Below are 19,470 nucleotides of genomic sequence, written 5' to 3' on the forward strand. Positions count from 1 at the left end.
AAATTATTATATAATGATTATATTATATAATATAATACTTATAATTATATTTAATAATATTTGTATATAATATTTAAATTATTATATAATTATTATTATACACAATATAATATTTATATTTATATGTAATAATATTTACATATAATATTTAAATTATTATATAATGATTATATTATATAATATAATACTTATAATTATATTTAATAATATTTGTATATAAAATTTAAATTATTATATAATTATTATTATACACAATATAAAATTTATATTTGTGTGTAATAATATTTATATATAATATTTAAATTATATCTTATAGTTAAATATTACATAATAATTATATTAAATAGGAAATGAGAAAAGGATGGAATATCGAATGGAAATATCCTGTCGAACAACATTACGTTCCAGCGCGTTTCCTTTGGGAAATATCTCCAAAGCCTGCGTTACCAGAAAACCACGATAACACGGCTGTGCTAACACGATTCCCTTGCGAGTGTACGCTGAAACGAATCGCTCTTCCTCGAAACGGTATCTGTTGACACAAGTCATTTTCATAAACGTGCATACCACGCCTTTCCGCGCACGATAAAAAAAAAAAACGATAGAAAAAGAAAGAAAAATACTGGTCGAAGGAGTCATCTTGCAACATCTCGTCGGACGACGAGATCGGCTTTGAAAATCTGTAGAAGTATGTATACAGGACGAAAAATGCGAGGAACTTTCCAGAGTAGGCGGCAGTTTAATTAAAGTTTAACTAGCTAAAAAACGAGCGGTATCTTCCTCTCCTTTTTTTTTTTTCCTTTAAGGAATGAACCCGTGGAGGCTGCTAGTCGATCGATGGATCCAATCAGCACGGTATCGGATATCGTGCGTTTTTTTTTTTTTTTTTTTCCCAAGGCGTTGCCCAAACGAACGAGCATTTGACCGAGGAATTCCATCGAGCCGAATCAAAGAACCTTCCGCTGCCCTCTTCTTCGTGCAGGATCTTCCAGAGCGAAGGAAAACTCGTCGATTGCTTAATTGCTCGCCGCCTGCTTCGGCAACGAAGCTTTTATCGTTGCAAGTAGCGATGGGATCCGATACGCTTCGAAACGCGATTTGATATTTAACATTATCGGCAAGCCTTGAGTGTTTCAGAGTGTCTTGAACGTCTCGACTGCCTTGGAAGTTTTGAGAGTTGTAACAACAAGGTTTGACAGCGTGATGAGTAGTATAATCATAATAAACTCATAATAAATAATGTAAAATTGTAAAATGCCTGTACAGTGTCTTGTGATGTAAAATTATAACATATAACTCATTATATTTATATTTGTAATATTTAAATATTATATTAATAATTTTTAATAATTTTAAACTAACAATATGTTAATAAATTAACAATAATTTAAATATTATTATATTTATAAATATTATTTAAATCATATTATAACGTTTCATAGTAATAATATTATAATATCATAATGTTTCATATTAATATTATAATATTATAATGTTTCATGTTAATAATATTATAATATTATAATGTTTCATATTAATAATATGTTAATAAATTAACAATAATTCAAATATTACTATATAAATTTATATAAATTTATATGTATGTAATAATTATTTTATAAATATTATTTAAATAATATAATTAATATTTAAATATTATTATATTTATAAGTATTATTTAAATGTTATTATATTTAATTATTACTTAAATAATATTATATTTATTAATATTACTTACATTATATTCAATACAATTCATATTTCTTTTTATTATAAATAAACATACCACGTACTTGGCCTGTAACCAAGTAATTAAACGTTGCCAGCAGGAAACACCGCCAACGTTACAAACGACGATATCTTTTATGCAAACACGCCCTTTATGTGTAAATCCAATTTTTCCGCGCGCCGTAATTTCGTAAGCCGGTTTACGTAAGGTGGAGTAATAAGAGATATGGAAACGGGGCTAGAAGGTGCACGATGGTCAGGTAAGACATCTTCTAAAGATTTCTTATCTACGGAGTAGAAACGGCTGTTGACGACAACTGTTTTTCATCGTGAAGAAATTTGAACGCGGTAATCGTGGATCGAACGCGATCCTTCTCACCCACGAAATCGCGAGACAGAGTAAAAGGGGAGGGATAAAAAACGGTACAGTGGCTCGCGAAAATATTTCGATAGTTGCGAGAATGTATAAAATATTAATAAATTGATATTTTATATAAATTAACTTATTATTATTATGTAATATATTATTATTATGTAATATATATTAATAATTTATTATTATTATGTAATATATATTAATAAATTAGTATTTTAATTATATCAATACTAATAAAATTAATATAATAAATATAATAGTAATATATTAAAATATAATAAATATGACAGTGATATGTTAAAATATAAAAAATATGACAGTGATATGTTAAAATATAATAACTATGACAATGATATGTTAAAATATAATAAATATGACAGTGATATGTTAAAATATAATAAATATGACAGTGATGTGTTAAAATATAATAAATATGACAGTGATATGTTAAAATATAATAAATATGACAGTGATATGTTAAAATATAATAACTACGACAATGATATGTTAAAATATAATAAATATAATAATAATATATTAAAATATAATAAATATAATAATAATATATTAAAATATAATAAATATGATAATATATTAAAATTAATATATCAGTATTAATAATAAGATATCAATATTAATATAAATGTATAAAATATCAATATCGTAATGAAGGTATCGATTATATTAAAATGGTCTAAAATTTTAACGTATATACTCGTATAAGTAATACGAGTTTCGTACGAAATTATCGACTGTTTGAACAATCGAGATTACTCTATTAAGGATCGAGCAGTATACAAATATTTTAATACGATCGTGTGTGAAAATTTTTGAATTTCCTTTCGATATTAAAAAAAAATTATTGCACAATTATGATACAATTGTCAGGATTGGTCGAAGTTATCATGCACGAAGATTGGATCTTCACTGTTATACTGACGTATGAATTCTTTGTCTATCTTAAGATTTAATCAGGTTAATAAATCTTTATTTATTTGAAGTTTCAAATCAGATAAATTTTAAATAGGTTTCCAATCTTCTTGTTTCCTACAAGTGTCCCAATTCTATTCAATAAATATTCAATGAACATTCTATATTTAGGAATGTACGATAAATAAAATATTTATCGAATCATAACTGAATAGAATTTTATAATAGAACATTTACTTTTAGAGTATCTCACATCGAAATTATTAAAGTATTAAATACTAATTTAAAATAATTAAAATGTTTAAATTAAAAAATTTAATACACTACCATCACTATTACTAAATATTTAAATATACTATTAGATATAATTACTAATTTAAATATAATACTAAATATTTAAATAAAAAATTAGTACACAGTATAAATGTATACTTGTAACATATAATATAATAAATATTGAAAATCTCGCCGAATATCGAAATTTACTGATGTGATAGATCATGTTTATTTAAGTACTTTAGTATTAAATACATCATAACTTCTATATGTATATATTTAGATTTGTTTCAAACTTGATCAATATAATCATCACAGTGTATTGATCATTACATTATAGTTTAATTGCGACGTTTCAACACACTCATTACAATATTAACAAATATTTTTACTTAACATATACATATTTCCGATTTAATTTCTAAATCACGTGATGTGGCATGATCGCGAACAAATCCTGTTTAACCAACCTCCAACAAGTTTCGCGCAACATGCTAGCGCAAAACACTAGGAAAAATTATTTAATACCGCGTGATTGGAATATTTTCGTGTGCCACTGTACGCAAGAGTTAAAGGCTCGGCGCGAGCCCTTTTGAACCCAGTGAAATATTCAGCATTTCTCGATGCGGCGGGTAGTAAATAATTTCGTAGCCGACCGTTTTCCTTTTTCCCCTTTTTTCTTCGAGGCGCCGTGCATATAAGATATGCATCCGACGACGCGGTTTTGCTCGCTTTTTAGCTCGCCCGATGTCCACGAATTCGGGGAGAGCGCCTTCGCTCTTTCCGATCGTAAATAAACGGCAGCCTTTCTATCCCCATTTCTTTTTTTAAAACCGCGATACGTTCGGCTACACGCCACAGGAGATTTTCTCCTCTTTCTCTCGTCCTTTCTGCAGACTGACCACGTCGTCGTTCGACGGCTAGTAAAAAACGAGACAACGTACTTTACGATCGGTGCCTCGCCGTTTTGTCTCGCGAATCTACGCGCGCGGCGCACGCCAGGGATAGGCACACACCTATAAGACGACAAGAAAGAATGTTTCATCAAGCATTCGCGTTTCTGTCGTTTTCCTCTATTTCTTTTACACGTAACGAGCAGTGATTGACTCCTTTTGCTAATCGTTTCGATTACTGAATACGATCATAATCATTTATTTAATTGTCACTGTAAAGTGAAAATCAGTAATCATACAACAATTCTCGTAATTTGTCTTGATCATTTCAATCATTTTAGATTAGTTTTTATTCTAATTATAAATATTATATAAATTATCTATTAATGTCATATAAATTGTAATGCTAATTTATATTGTATGTAATATATAATATTATATTATTATTTTATTAATATTATAATGCAATATTTATATATTATTAATATTTTAATATTATTATAATATAATATAATATTTATATATTACTATTATTTCATTAATATTTTAATACTATAATTATAATATAATATTCTCATTATTATATATATTATACATTAATGTCATATAATTGTAATTTATATTATATGTAATATATAATATAATATTATTATTTTATTAATATTATTATATAATATTTACAATATAATGTAATTTTTATATATTACTATTATTTTATTAATATTTTGATATTATTGTAACATAATATAATATTTATATATCACTATTATTTCGTTAATATTTTAATATTACTATAATATAATATAATATAATATTTATATATTATTACTATTTTATTAATATTATAACATTGTTATAATATAATATTCTCGTTATTATATAAATTATATATTAATGTTATATAATTGTAATACTAATTTATATTATATGTAATATATAATATAATATTATTATTTTATTAATATTTTAATATTATTGTAACCTAATACAATATTTATATTACTATTATTTTATTAATATTTTAATATTATTGTGATATAATATAATATTTATATTTCACTGATATTTTAATATTATTGCAATATAATATTCCAGCGAAAGATCACGAATCTCGCCTCGTTAATTGCGGTCACCAGCACGCGTTACGCGTTTGTTACGTCAGGAGTAGAATAACCCCTCTCTTATCGACGAGCGCTCCCAATAAAATGATTGCAACGCGTGCCAATCTAATTCCGTTAAAATGCTTCTGGTAACGCGTCTTTCCCCGGGTAATCTCGCGACCGTGACACGCCGTGGTCAGTCGTTTCCTCCCCTCTGGAACAGCTGTCCGCAAGCTATCGGCAATCTTTCTCTCGAACGAGACGGTGACGTGTCCATAAACAAGGAAAAATCAACGTTTTGGGAAATTTTTGTTCCGACAACTTTTCAGGTGAATGGGATAAATTCGTCGAGGAGATCGCGCCCAAGGGAAACATGTTCCACAAATCCGAAGTGAAATCAGCGACGGGCATCCCCGAGCGTCGTCGAAAGAAATCCACCAACCAGGATAACCTGTACGTATATCTCGCTGTTCGATCGACGAGTTCGTTCAAAAGCAGGATTCGCGAAAGAATTTCGAATTAATCGCTTTAAATCACTGTGACCGCGAGGAGGACCGCGGAAATTGGAGGAAATTACTGAAATTAACTCGTCAGCTGTCGAGCTTCTTCTTCTGTATGATTCACAGTTTCATTAAAGTATGCAAATTTTTTTTCTTTTTTTTTTTTTTTAAACATTTAACGTAAGAGAACATTCGTTTTGATCGTGATCGATGATGCGGAATTTGTCCCTGTCGCTTCCCGGTGTTACTAGCAAATAAATCTCCCGCCGTCGCTTCCTGGTGTTAATAAAAAAGTTAAAAAGTTTGATTTACGTATATAGCTGCTTTATTACAGTAATTAAAGTAATTTTCCAAAGCAAGTTGATGTATCTCTTTTTTTTTTTTCCAATGGATAACCAGTTCTATCGCTCGAGATTTATAAAGATAATTAGCTGTGAGATTTAAAAGAGTTCTTGGAATGGTGCTCCTGCGATTTATAACCTTTTTCTCGTTCCAGTGATTCATGCATTAAAGAATCATTTACAGGGAAATTGAATTTAAAGAACAATAAAGAGCACGAGTTTTTATTTAAAAATACTCGACGAAAAATATCACAAATTTCTGAGAAACTCCCACGGAGAATTACGAATTGGCCATTTTTACCATTTCAGTAAGACAATAAAGAGCACGAGTTTTCATTTAAAAATACTCGACGAAAAATATCACAAATTTCTGAGAAACTTCCACGGAGAATTACGAATTGGCCATTTTTACTATTTCAGTAGGACAATAAAGAGCACGAGTTTTCATTTAAAAATATTCGACGAAAAATATCACAAATTTCTGAGAAATTTCCACGGAGAATTACGAATTGGCCATTTTTACCATTTCAGTAAGACAATAAAGAGCACGAGTTTTCATTTAAAAATACTCGACGAAAAATATCACAAATTTCTAAAAACTGTAGACTCATGAACCTTCCACGGAGAATTACGAATTGGCCATTTTTACCATTTCGGTAGGACAAACTTTCATTTAAAAATACTCGATAAAAAATATCACAAATTTCTAAAAACTGTAGACCCATGAAACTTCCACGGAGAATTACGAATTGGCCATTTTTACCATTTCGATAGGACAATAAAAAGCACAAGCTTTCATTTAAAAATTCCCCAATAAAGATATAACAAATTTCTAGAAACTGTAGACCCATGAAACTTCCACGAATTGTCCACTTTTACCATTTCGACAGGACAATAAAGAGCACGAGCTTTCACTTAAAAACACTCGACGAAAAATGTCACAAATTTCTAAAAACTGTAGACCCATGAAACTTCCACAGAGAATTACGAATTGGCCATTTTTACCATTTCGATAGGACAATAAAGAGCACAAACTTTCATTTAAAAATTCTCCAATAAAAATATTACAAATTTCTAAAAACTGTAGACCCATGAAACTTCCACGAATTGGTCACTGTTACCATTTCGATAGGAGAATAAAGAACACAAGTTTTCATTTAAAAATTCTCCAATAAAAATATTACAAATTTCTAAAAACTGTAGACCCATGAAACTTCCACAGAGAATTACGAATTGGCCATTTTTACCATTTCGATAGGACAATAAAGAGCACAAACTTTCATTTAAAAATTCTCCAATAAAAATATTACAAATTTCTAAAAACTGTAGACCCATGAAACTTCCACGAATTGGTCACTGTTACCATTTCGATAGGAGAATAAAGAACACAAGTTTTCATTTAAAAATTCTCCAATAAAAATATTACAAATTTCTAAAAACTGTAGACCCATGAAACTTCCACAGAGAATTACGAATTGGCCATTTTTACCATTTCGATAGGACAATAAAGAGCACAAACTTTCATTTAAAAATTCTCCAATAAAAATATTACAAATTTCTAAAAACTGTAGACCCATGAAACTTCTACGAATTGGTCACTGTTACCATTTCGACAGGACAATAAAGAGCACGAGCTTTCACTTAAAAATACTCGACGAAAAATATCACAAATTTCTAAAAACTGTAGACCCATGAAACTTCCACGAAGAATTACGAATTGGCCATTTTGGCCAGTTGATAATACGCATTTTATCCGCAAAGGACTCGAATACACCGCATCCAACGATACAATAGTAAACTCGCGTCTCCATCCAGTTACACAAGCAACATCCGCGAGCTGGCAATCCGAATTCCGATGAATAATTCATGCAATTGGTCGCGATTGTCGCCGAAACGGTTAAACACGACGCTTGCAGAGTTTCTTTTCCCCCGTGTCGGGATCGGCGATCCATCGAGCGGGTTCCCTCTGTGTCCGCTGTAATTTCTCGTAAATTGCTTGTCACGATGAATTAACCGACATATATACACGCTAGGTTAACGCGACAACCTAACGGAAATAAATGTTCCGTAACGGTACGTACGTGTCAATCGCGGAATAAAATCGAATCGGATTGGCACCCGGATTGAAAGGCTCGTTTTATATTTTTCGTCATTTCGTTGCTTCACGTTGCTTTCATTTTTTTTTTTTTTTTCTTTTTTTCTATTTTCTCACGCGCGTGGTTAACGAAGTTTAGGAAAGAAGTTTGAATAACGCTTGCAATTAATCAACCGCCGTCATTATGGTTTTTTTTTTTATTTAATCGTTTTCGACTGACCGCGGTTATTGGAAAAATCGAAACAGAATAATAATCATGAATTGACCATTGCAATTTATCGGAACAAGTCGGTGAAATACTCAGTCAGTTTAACAGGCGATCGTTATGCTCCTCCAAGGTCCCGTGGAAGAAAGCAAAAATCCGAGTTGTCGAAAAGCACGACCAATACCGCGGACAAGGGTTCGATTGACACTCGACTAGCTACGAATCTTCCCGACGATGCTGCGATACACTTTGGAAATTTCTACGGTGTCGAGAAGAATTCGAATCAACCGCGAGCTGGAAGAGCGAGGGCTCTTTTCGACTCGACCAGTCCATCGTCTATTGGTTACAAACGAACGCCGAGAGTGGAATTCACCAGGCAGATGGTTCACAAGTAAATGCAGATCGCGGGTTTTGTTATGCAAATTTACATTCCATTTCATTAGGAACTATTATTTTACATTTTGGACATTTTATGTATATTTACAATTTAAGGATATAAGAATGTTTAGTTTGAAAATAGAACATTATAAGAAATATTAAAAATTATTAAAAATTACTTGGGATATTATTGAAAATTAATATTAAAAATATTATTAAAAATTACTTTGGATATATACATTTTTTTCACATTGTAAATTGCTGCTTTCTGTGAGATTTAGCAAATTTTTTTACAAAACACACAAACATCTGCAGTCCAGTAATCTTATAGTAATTTAAATTTCCTATTTTCCCATGAACAAAAAGCACCAGAGTCTAAAGTGAAAAAAAAAGCAAAAGTGAAGTAAAGTTGAAAATTCTTAGAAAAGTCCTTAGAAAAAAATATTTTTTAGATCCCCTACTTTTTTTTAAATATTCAAAATTTAACAGACGTACGTAGACTTTTTTTCTACAGCTAGTAAAGAAGTAAATGCCCAAATACTCTTGGACTGACCCTCGTTTCTCCAACTCGATGTAAAGTTAATAACCGCAATAGAAAGATTTCTATAACCTAATACTCGCCGGTATTTGTGAGAAAAATTCATGCAACGGGCGGATGAGGGTCGAATTTAATTTCAAATAAGAAAGCAAATACCATTAACGTTCGATTAAGACACGAAATTAGCAAAATTAAGAATCGTATCCCGATTAATTCCCAGACTGGAACGAACAGCTGGTACGAAGGAATACGCGCGACAAGTGTCAGCTTTATTGGAGGAGACGGTCGAGCCGGCGCATTTCAAGCTGCATTCACTACCGACCGAGAATTCGATTCCGGACGGGAGATACAATCCCACGGGATTCCCGCTCTGGTGCAAGGAACCTTATAAAATGCCGTTAGTATTCCACTACTTGGTTACGTCGTTCCATCTATTCCGATCGGATTACACGCATTAGCGAAAAATAGGATACATTCTCCACCGCGACAACGAGTTTCCTTCCTCATTAAGAATGAATAAACCATCCATCAGAACGATAACCAATAAAAGGATGAAAGAATCCCAACGGGGGAGGGACTGATTCATACTTCGAGTACTCTGATCATATCATATTTAAACGGTACTGGGTGAAATTGTTAAATAATTATTTTGCAGGAGGTATAAAAGAAAATAAAAAGAAAATATAGAATATATTTTTTGCTCCAAAATTGTAATATTCTCTCAGTTTCAAATTATATTTAAGTAATAACGGAATAGGCAAAGCAAATATAAGAGGACCTCTTGCGCTGGAATGACGTGCAACACACGTCCCAAAATTGCAATATTTTCTCAGTTTTAAGTATATCTAAGTACAACCTAGGCAAAACAAATAATAAATTTATTATTTCTCAATAATTTCTATCCAGTGGTATCATACTGACTAATTCAAAAAGAAAGCGACGAATTATTGTGTACGGTTTGGTCACTCGTTATGGTCCGTAATCAGTTGCCAGCGCAAGTGGTTAAACCTCTTGCGCTGGAATGACGTGCAACGCACGTCCCAAAATTGCTATATTTTCTCAGTTTTAAGTATATTTAAGAATAACCCAGGCAAAACGAATAATAAACTTATTATTTCGATAATTCCTATGGTGTCATACTGACGAGTTCAAAAAGAAAGCGACGAATTATTGTATACGATATGGTCACTCGTTACGGTCCGCAATCGGTTGCCAGCGCAAGTGGTTAAAAGTACCTACTCGACACTTGGCCAATTCCGGACTAATTCTACAGTAAATAAAAAGAAGGTGTATTTTACACATGGTCGTGAAAATTATCTATTAAATTATATTATAATAATTTCTATGGGAAAGTCCAAACCTCGATTCATCGAGCTGTTTTCAATCCCTGACTCGATGAATTTGCAGGTTCGCTTCGAACGAGGTTTACGAACGTCTGAAAGAGGAACTGGACGACGCCGAGTACGGAAAGGCGAGAGACATTTTCGAAGAGGATTCTTCCGAAAGATGTTCCTCGGAGGAGTGGAGCGAGGACGGAGGAAATTTCCAAGACGACGGACCAATGAATTTCCTAACGAGAGGAAAATCTTCGATGAATTTACTGTCCAATTGGTCGTCTTCTATAACGGAGGCGAAAGACACGGACTCGAAGGAAAGCAACGACGACAGAAATGAGAAAATGTTGAACGAATAACGCTGAAGTTGTAAAGTGGTTTTGATCGCGAGCACACGAGGAATGAAAAGGCAATTTGTGATATAAATAGAAACATGAACTTCCTGTATATAGAGCCGAGACATTTACAATCAACAATTATTTTAGCCGACGCAATAGTCCAAGAACTCGTAACAATGTTGCTCGTTATCCAGTCCTTTTGATTAATTAGCATTTCGCTACTAATGGCCCGACCGTTATCAGAAGGCCTAAAACGCGATAGAGAATCCATTTAGAGATTCATTTCCAGCGTTAATTAGAAGGCCTTTATTATTACCCGGTTGCGTACCCTGTAATTATAGGCTAGCCAGATTGCTGTGAATCTAACGCTGTCATGAATTCATTAATTAACGATGGAGGTTCTTGCGAAAGGACGAGGAACGTTATACTGGTGACGGATTACCGGATATTCTACGCGCCGTACTTCCGCCTATTCTGATCCTTCCCATTTCTAACGTTTTTACCTTTACATAGGTAAATAACAGTAAAAAGAAATATTCGAACACGAAACTACCACAATTTTCAATTAATTGTAAAGTTAAAGTTGTCGTAAAACACGGTGTTTCTATAAATTTGTACTCGTCTGCGCAAACAAGAAACTTCTCTTTTCTCGTAAACAAGTAAACAAGAGCACCTACTTTGCTCTGAATAAGTTGAAACAGATTTCTTGAAATTGTTTTTATAACCATTCGGTGAGGTTCTATTTGTACGTTCATAAATGTATACAAGGAAGATGAGGTAAAGAAAAATAATCTCTAAAATTGACAAATTGTTATAAAATAATAATTATCTCTATTTATCCCGCTTCCAATTCCTCAAGTAATGCTAATTAAAGAAATATTCCTCTTATATCATTCCTATCTTGAAACATCTGTTGAAAAGTGTATAATCCTTCGGAACACTTAATAATTAAATGCAACTAAACTCTTACAACAAAGTTGAAGCAACGTAAACAGAAGAAAAATTTAAAAGTTAAAAGTTCTAATCTTTATTTATTAAAGTTTCATTCAGTCCCTGGTTATGTCATTCGAAAGTGAACTAGTCTTTGTAATTTATGATTATATATTTATCAAAATAAATCTAAGAAAATACTAATAAAAACGGAAACAGGAAAAAAGAAAATACAGGAACGTTAAGTGATGAAGAATTAGAATCAATACAAAAAAAAAGAAAAAAAGAATGCAACACGACGTGACAAGGGTGAACGATTCGACGTGGTTTTCTCGTTTACTAAAAGAGGGTGGCATTACTCGAGTCGGAGCGTTCGCATTGTTTTCGGTTCAGTGGAATTGCAAGAGGGCGCAGGATGGGGTCGGCACTTATCGATTATTCCGCCTACTAAGCCAAAGACGCTTTTCATGTAACTTTAACGTGATCGAAAATTAGATTTTCGTATCAAAGAGCACTCTGAACGAAATAAGAAAGCAAAACTGATCACTCGCACTCTAACGGATTAAGAGGATAATATAAAAAAAAAAAAGTAGAAAAACTTCCAAACAATCTTGAGAGGGAAATGTGATTTCTGTTTTCCTCGGATGATTCAAATAGACTCTGAGAGCATAATATATATACATTGGTTTATTTCTTCGTGAAACTGTACAGTATGGTCCACAGCAAATCGGAGTAAGTTTATTTATTTTAAATTACTTAACCATTGAGGCCATCAACTTGAATAACTGGGCGCACCGGATTAACTTACATCTGTGAAAAAAGGATATAGTCTGATAAACATTATACACGGTTCACGAAAAATCTATCGACCCATTCATAATTCCAATGCAATCTGGTGGTGAATGGCAGTTTGTATATCCGAGATACTGAACTCTGTTGCATTTAGAATAAATCGCTGTACAAAGCTTCAATTAAAAATCTATCTGCTTCTTTCTATCGTCCACTTCGAAGGAAACAATCAGCAACCAGTCCCATAAAGAGAAAAATTGCACAAACACGAGGACCTTTCCTCGTACTTCTCCCTTGAACATAATCCAAGGCTATTGAAGTACAGTAAAATGTACTTGTCAATTTCTGATCTATAACAACACGCATTTCTTTGTACTCCATGTAGTAAGAATGTGCTTTTTTTTTCTTTTTTTGTTTTTTTTCTTTTTTTTGTTTTCTATTTTTCAGACCTCAACGCAACTAGCTCCCATCGGATTGGTACTTTCGAGGCCTTCCCTAGGTCTTTTTCCACGAGTAATACATCTCCAAGGGTCGATTGACCCGCCAGAATTTATCGTTCACCTGCCTTAACGTCTGAGAGCCGCTTAAAACTACCAACTGACCGGGAGACGGTGCTATGTAGATACAAAAGTTCAATAGCCTGTCTGATTCTGACAATTCTGTGTCTAAATCCAACGTTAGACGCATGGCCAGGTACTTGCTTAGATGATCCACTATAAAAATTAATTGGAATTATTCCTTGATATCTCCCTTTCCGGATACAACCCTCCCCTCTCTTAAATTTGCACAATTCTGTCAAATATTCACCTGTCGCATTCGCCGTTGTTTTAATGTACCGAATGCTATTTTCTTTCAAAGCTTTTATGAGCGAATTATCACCGGCCATCTCTGTAGGATGTGGTTTGAAAACGAGCTCGATCTCATTGAGCATCAGAGGCTCGCTTGGACCTTCTCCTTCGGTGTCTACCATGGAATCACCACCACCAGTTTCAGCCTCTGCACTGGACGAGTCGTTTTCGGAATTTTGTAAACTTTTCTGCCGTTTTGGTGGCTTAGGAATTTGATTCGCTGGATTTGGCGATGGTGTGGTAGAATTTCTAGATGTTGTGCCTACAAATTTTACTCATTACTAGTCCACCTATTCGATCTACCTAACACTATCATTGAATATATCAAAGCAACATGTAACTAGAACCTTTTAAATTACCTCCGCTACTATTATTCAATGGGCCCGTGGTACTTTGAGACGAGTCACTTTGATTTGCTACGTTCGTAGCGTTCGGCGTGGCTGGGGCACTGGCATTTTGTGAGTTATTGTACGACGTGGCGTTGCTAGCATTCTCTGACTCATTGGCATTTTTCCTAGACCTTTGCGACCGATTTTGGCTTTGCAGTTTGATACCCTCTGTAATAGAATTGACCAGTGCCACCTGTGAATGCGACTTGCTCAGTTTCTCTAGTACTCTTTCCTGATGCGCCTCGTATTCGTCACGACTGGGATATATCTTAGAAATCAGTAAGTCAAAATTAGGATCCGGTCTGAGCGACCTCTTAGACACCAGTTTTTTCCTGCACGTCGGACATTCCTACAAACAGAAGTTCATGCCTTGTTCACATATCCGAGAGGCAACCTAACCTCTTCACTGACACTTCAACTCGCCGATAGCAACCATAAAACGGTAAAACCCGAGTCACACAGTCAAGAAACCAAACAAACTCCATTCAATTGCCAAAAGCAACAATTCAATTTTTTTACACAACGAAGAAATAAATACAGTTTGCTCCACTATTAAATAGAACGTAAGTCCAGACCCAATTGCGAGAACGAGTTGTTCAAATTTCCTACGTTGAAGAGTCATTGAAATAAAAGGAAACAAACGTTGCAACGCAGTTATTTACGATTACTTACGAAGCAATTCAAAAAGCGCGCTAAAATCACCGAATCTGACAGAAGCGAATACAAAACACGATCGTGGTCGATTGCTACTGATTAAGGAAGAATTATGTCAATCTCTGACTGTACAATCACCAACCGAGTCTACGTGCAAAGTAGACGGACAGTGTTTACGCGAAACCGATATATAGAAACATCGAAATGAAACAGTGACGGGATATTGACCGAGCGTTAGCGCCTATTTATTAGTGGGGCATGAAATTTCCAGATGTTCTACACCACGAAAAGTAAACAATAATCAAAAACTACGACACCGAGAAACGATCACGTACCTTATTACCACTTCTGAGCGCCGTAATAATACAATCGGAACAGAAACGATGCAGGCACTCTTTGGTGGTCATAGTCTTTTTAAGCATATCCAGGCAAATTGGACACATGAGCTCGCTGTGCAAGCTTCGGGGACTGACAGCGATCTCCGTGTTGTCAGTGATTGCATCCTGTGGCGTACGGTGCAGCTCGTAAAGCGATAATTCCCACGTTTTGTTCAGGCCGACTTGCTCCGCGGAAGCCATCTTGACTACACACAAGCTGTCAGCTGAATAACCTATGTACGCATCGTACACGCACACGCGACCATCGGGGGACGTCGCCGCGACACCTGGCGGCACCAACCTTACCGATTCCAGTCGGTAACGTAAAAAGTTGTCTACGGATTTCTTCTCTTTTTCATTGTTTCATCTTTTTCTTGTCTGCGCGCGTAACTGGCCGGGCGTAAACTTTAATTAGCGCAATAAACGCGTAACTGAACGCAAGGCACGGTGATGGAGTGGAGTTTCAGGAAGAAAATACGCGCCTAAAAATAGAACGTGCAAAAAGTTCCAACTAATAAGAGAGGTAAATCCCATCTATTTCGAAACAGCTCTGGTTATAAATAACAAAGACTTTTATCGCCAGTGATCCGAGAGACTGTCAGGAATCGGCATTAATTTAATGAGAGCGTTAAAGTCAGGATCGATAAAGTGGGTTCCTGTAATTGAACGGCGGGCGCGTTCAAAGGTTGCGTTAATGACCGACGATAAGTTGATAAAGTAATCCGACGTTCTTTGGAATTAAGTTCCCGCCATCGACTCGATCGACCTACGCGCTGGCGTAATTAACAGATCGTGGAAGTCACGGCGAACGGAGGAAGCATGAAAAGTGCAGGCATAGAGGGCGGGAAGGCGCATAAGCGTAGGCAAAATATGTTTCCTCGTTATAAATAATATAACGGTATATAATACCGTCTACGATGGGCGTAGGCTCGGCCATTGCCGCGCGCACGTTGAATACATCTTTCTGAGCGAATGCACGCCGATCTAACATGGCAAAACTAGATCGTCGAGACCCCGGACTCCTTTTTTCCCTGACCTTAACTGTAGATAACCGTAATCGCGTCTGTCGGTGCTTATTGGCAAAACGTGTTTTATCACCTTTCTCTTTACTAACGATAACATCGATATCGCGTATCGATCGCTGTACAGAGCGTTATCTAGATTTTGCTACGCCTTTTTGAAAAATATATATATTTACTCTGGCCAATGATGACTATGTTTTCGCATTAGTTACGATCGAATGGTACACGGTTTCGATGCAAAGCAGGTCAGTCAAAGAAGTAGGGGAAAGTTCCCTATATCGAGTCACTCGGGAAAATACTTGCACAAGTCGGAAACGTGGGCAGAAAAATTTGTGTAATTGATACGTAAATCCAACACGACAGATTGAAACGTTATTTAATTGGCGTAAATGACGTCAATCTGTGAAGCCGGTTTTCTAATTTGGATCGCAGATATTCTAGGATATGGTACTCTAAGATGTTCTATTTATTATAGTATTTATTATATCATTCTCATTAGTCTATTCAAAAATATATTGCTCACATATTGTGAAAAAACATTTTTTGCAACGTATTAATTGCAAGAAAATCTAGACTTGTATTTGATTGCTGAGCTAAAAGATCTGAAAAGCATGCTGTTTATTATCTTTCTAATATTCCAAGGTTTTACCATTTAAGAAACAGCCTTTTTTACAGAAGAAGAAACTCTCACGTGTTCTTATATTTATTCTGGAGAGTACAATTTAATTTAATTGATCCAATTTAAGACACTAACACAACTTCAAGTTTTGAGGTTATGTTAGTGTCTTAAATTGGACCAATTAAATTAAATTGTACTCTCTCTCTCTCTCTATATATATATATATATATTGTAACATTTGGCACTTGCACTAGTTTTTGTTTATTACATTGAAAACTTGAAGTTATGTTAGTGTCTTAAATTGGACCAATTAAATTAAATTGTACTATATATTTATATATATATAAATTGTACTATATATTGTAACATTTGGCACTAGTTTTTGTTTATTACATTGAAAATTTGAGGTTATTATATGTATATATATATATATATATAATAATTGTTAATATACAATAATATATATAATAATTGTTTATTACATTGAAAACTTGAGGTTGTTATATATATAATACTGAGTATATGTTTCTCGTTCTCAAAATAAGCTATATAATATCATGCCAAGGGAATGAATAAGTTAATTATGGTGCGATTCCTGTCTACATTAGGGATTTTCTATTTCTAGAAAACGCATACGAGAAGCGTAAGAACATTTTATGTAGAGCTTGAAGAATTTTCTGGTTCTATCCGCGCGATAGTTCAACGAACCTGGACATTTAACCAGTAGCATCTTGATGGCCTTTCGCAGGTATTTCAACATAAGCGACACAGAGAGTCCAGTTTGTTGTTTGTAAAAGAATAAACGATCTTTCAACGATATGCGAAAATTTATAGGTCAGTCGGCGAAGCCGACGTACAGCGTGATACACCTTGTTCCACTTAACGGCGATCCTGCACCGTCAACTTTTCAACTCGGCTTAATTCGCTGCCTCGCCTCTGGCGAAGAGCGACACATGAACCGTTCGCTGTCGTTCGATCGAAGAAAAAATAATAAAAAAAAAAATGAGAGAAAAGAAAACTCTAGGTTGAACAGTCGACGCACGACGATAATATTGATATTATTTTCGAGACACAGTAATTTTGGACTCGCGACGAACTGGAAACCACGGTTTTCGTTCCAGTTTCGACGAGCGGAGCGTGACGGCGACGAATTACAGGGAACAAGAGGGACCGAGTATTAGAAAACTATATAAAAACAGTCGGATCGCTGCATTGACATGCTTTCTAGCGGGCAATCATTCTCTCGGCGAGGCTTACGTAATTCCCAGCCAGCGCGATCTCCCCGCCATAAACCTGATGCCAAACCACGGTCACACGGGTATTATAGATATTACGGCACGGTTTGCGTATCCTTTTTTTTTTTTTTTGCGCGCATGTACGTACGTACGTACGTTCGCCTCTCTGCGTAGAATCGTATCTTCATTTCGCGTAAAGCTCGCGGGGTAACGCCCATCGGGGGCTATAGTCTTCACTGTAATTTTCGAACAATATGTTTTTACGCGGTGCCGATTCGCTGTGCTTCCGCCGCGAAACCCAGCAATCTTTCATCGCGCGGGGAATCATTTTTGAGAGGGCAAATCGTTGGAAGAAGCTGCGCGCGTAGCGCGAACGATTTATAATCGATCGTTCCGCGAATCGGCTATCGATCCCACGTTGCGAAACCTTGAAATCTTCTCCCTTGCACGCCGTTTCAACACGGGATAACGTGATATGAAAACGATGAAAACGTTACGTGATAATTATTCGAAAAGGAAATGAAAACGTTCGGCTGGAATTTGGCGGATCGCGCGCATCAATGATTTCGTTCGACTCACGCTACCCGTGAATTTAACACACACGACGACGGCTGTAATAATTATCATTTCTTTCGCCGACTTCCTTGTTCCCTACATTGCGCAAGCATCCGGAAGGAGCCGGTGTTCCTGCCGCTTGATACATGGTTACAAGTATCCGTTCAGCCCAGGTCAAGCGTGAATCTGACCCAGTAGAATCATCGTGTACACGGCGGATCCATCCTGACCCACCGGATTAACCGGCAGCCAACGCGTTTTATACTTCTTCTACGACGATCGGTGGGAGGGGAAGAGGAGGAGGAAAGGTCACTGCCTCGCGCGAAAGCATATCGGGGCTTTCATTCACGACACGATTGCGCAAAGGTTACACGATCAGTTATCGAATGAAAATGAAGTTCTAGCTTCGGGCTTCGCACATACCACGCGAGAAGAAACGTTCGATTCACCTGTTGCATCGCGCAATGCATGCCGGCCCGATTCAACGCTGAAGCCGTTTGACTTTGATCTAACGCGATTCGAACGACTTTCTTTCTTTCTTTCTTTTTTTTTTCTGCTTTGCAAATTTTTGTATAATCGATCTTTCGCACTTCAAACACTCTATCTTTAACAGTGGAACTACCGAAGTGGTCTAAAATGACTAATTCGTAATTTTATATGATTAATATTATATAATTGTATATTTTATATAATTAATATTATGTAATTTATATATTTTATATAATTAATATTATATAATTGTATATTTTATATTTTGTATATTTTTATATAATTAATATTATATAATTGTATATTTTATATTTTGTATATATTATACAATTATATATTTTATATTTTATATATACTATGTAATTATATATTTTATATTTAATATATATTATATAATTATATATTTTATATTTAATATATATTATATAGTTATATATTTTCTATTTTATTAGTTATATATTTTCTATTTTATATTTTATATATATTATGTAATTATATATTTTCTATTTTTTATTTTATATATATTATGTA

General features: G+C 34.4%; 2 protein-coding genes across 2 annotated transcripts; one reads left to right on the forward strand and one right to left on the reverse strand.

Moving 5' to 3' along the window:
* Nucleotides 1-5,472: 5,472 nt before the first annotated feature.
* On the forward strand, nucleotides 5,473-11,798 carry LOC122533414. Its single transcript, XM_043663068.1, has 4 exons — nucleotides 5,473-5,756; nucleotides 8,578-8,835; nucleotides 9,581-9,757; nucleotides 10,768-11,798. Exons 1-4 carry the CDS (start codon nucleotides 5,677-5,679, stop codon nucleotides 11,051-11,053), a joined length of 801 nt encoding a protein of 266 aa, XP_043519003.1. The 5' UTR covers nucleotides 5,473-5,676; the 3' UTR covers nucleotides 11,054-11,798.
* Nucleotides 11,799-12,631: 833 nt separating this feature from the next.
* LOC122533417 (E3 ubiquitin-protein ligase RING1) lies at nucleotides 12,632-15,258 on the reverse strand. The gene is made up of 4 exons (XM_043663071.1): nucleotides 14,978-15,258; nucleotides 13,959-14,337; nucleotides 13,559-13,861; nucleotides 12,632-13,464 (listed from the first exon to the last, which is right to left on the reverse strand). Exons 1-4 carry the CDS (start codon nucleotides 15,218-15,220, stop codon nucleotides 13,247-13,249), a joined length of 1,143 nt encoding a protein of 380 aa, XP_043519006.1. The 5' UTR covers nucleotides 15,221-15,258; the 3' UTR covers nucleotides 12,632-13,246.
* Between the last annotated feature and the right edge of the window lie 4,212 nt (nucleotides 15,259-19,470).

The sequence above is a fragment of the Frieseomelitta varia genome, unplaced genomic scaffold, assembly GCF_011392965.1.
Source record: "Frieseomelitta varia isolate USP_RPSP 00005682 unplaced genomic scaffold, Fvar_1.2 scaffold_526, whole genome shotgun sequence".
Lineage (NCBI taxonomy): Eukaryota > Metazoa > Arthropoda > Insecta > Hymenoptera > Apidae > Frieseomelitta > Frieseomelitta varia.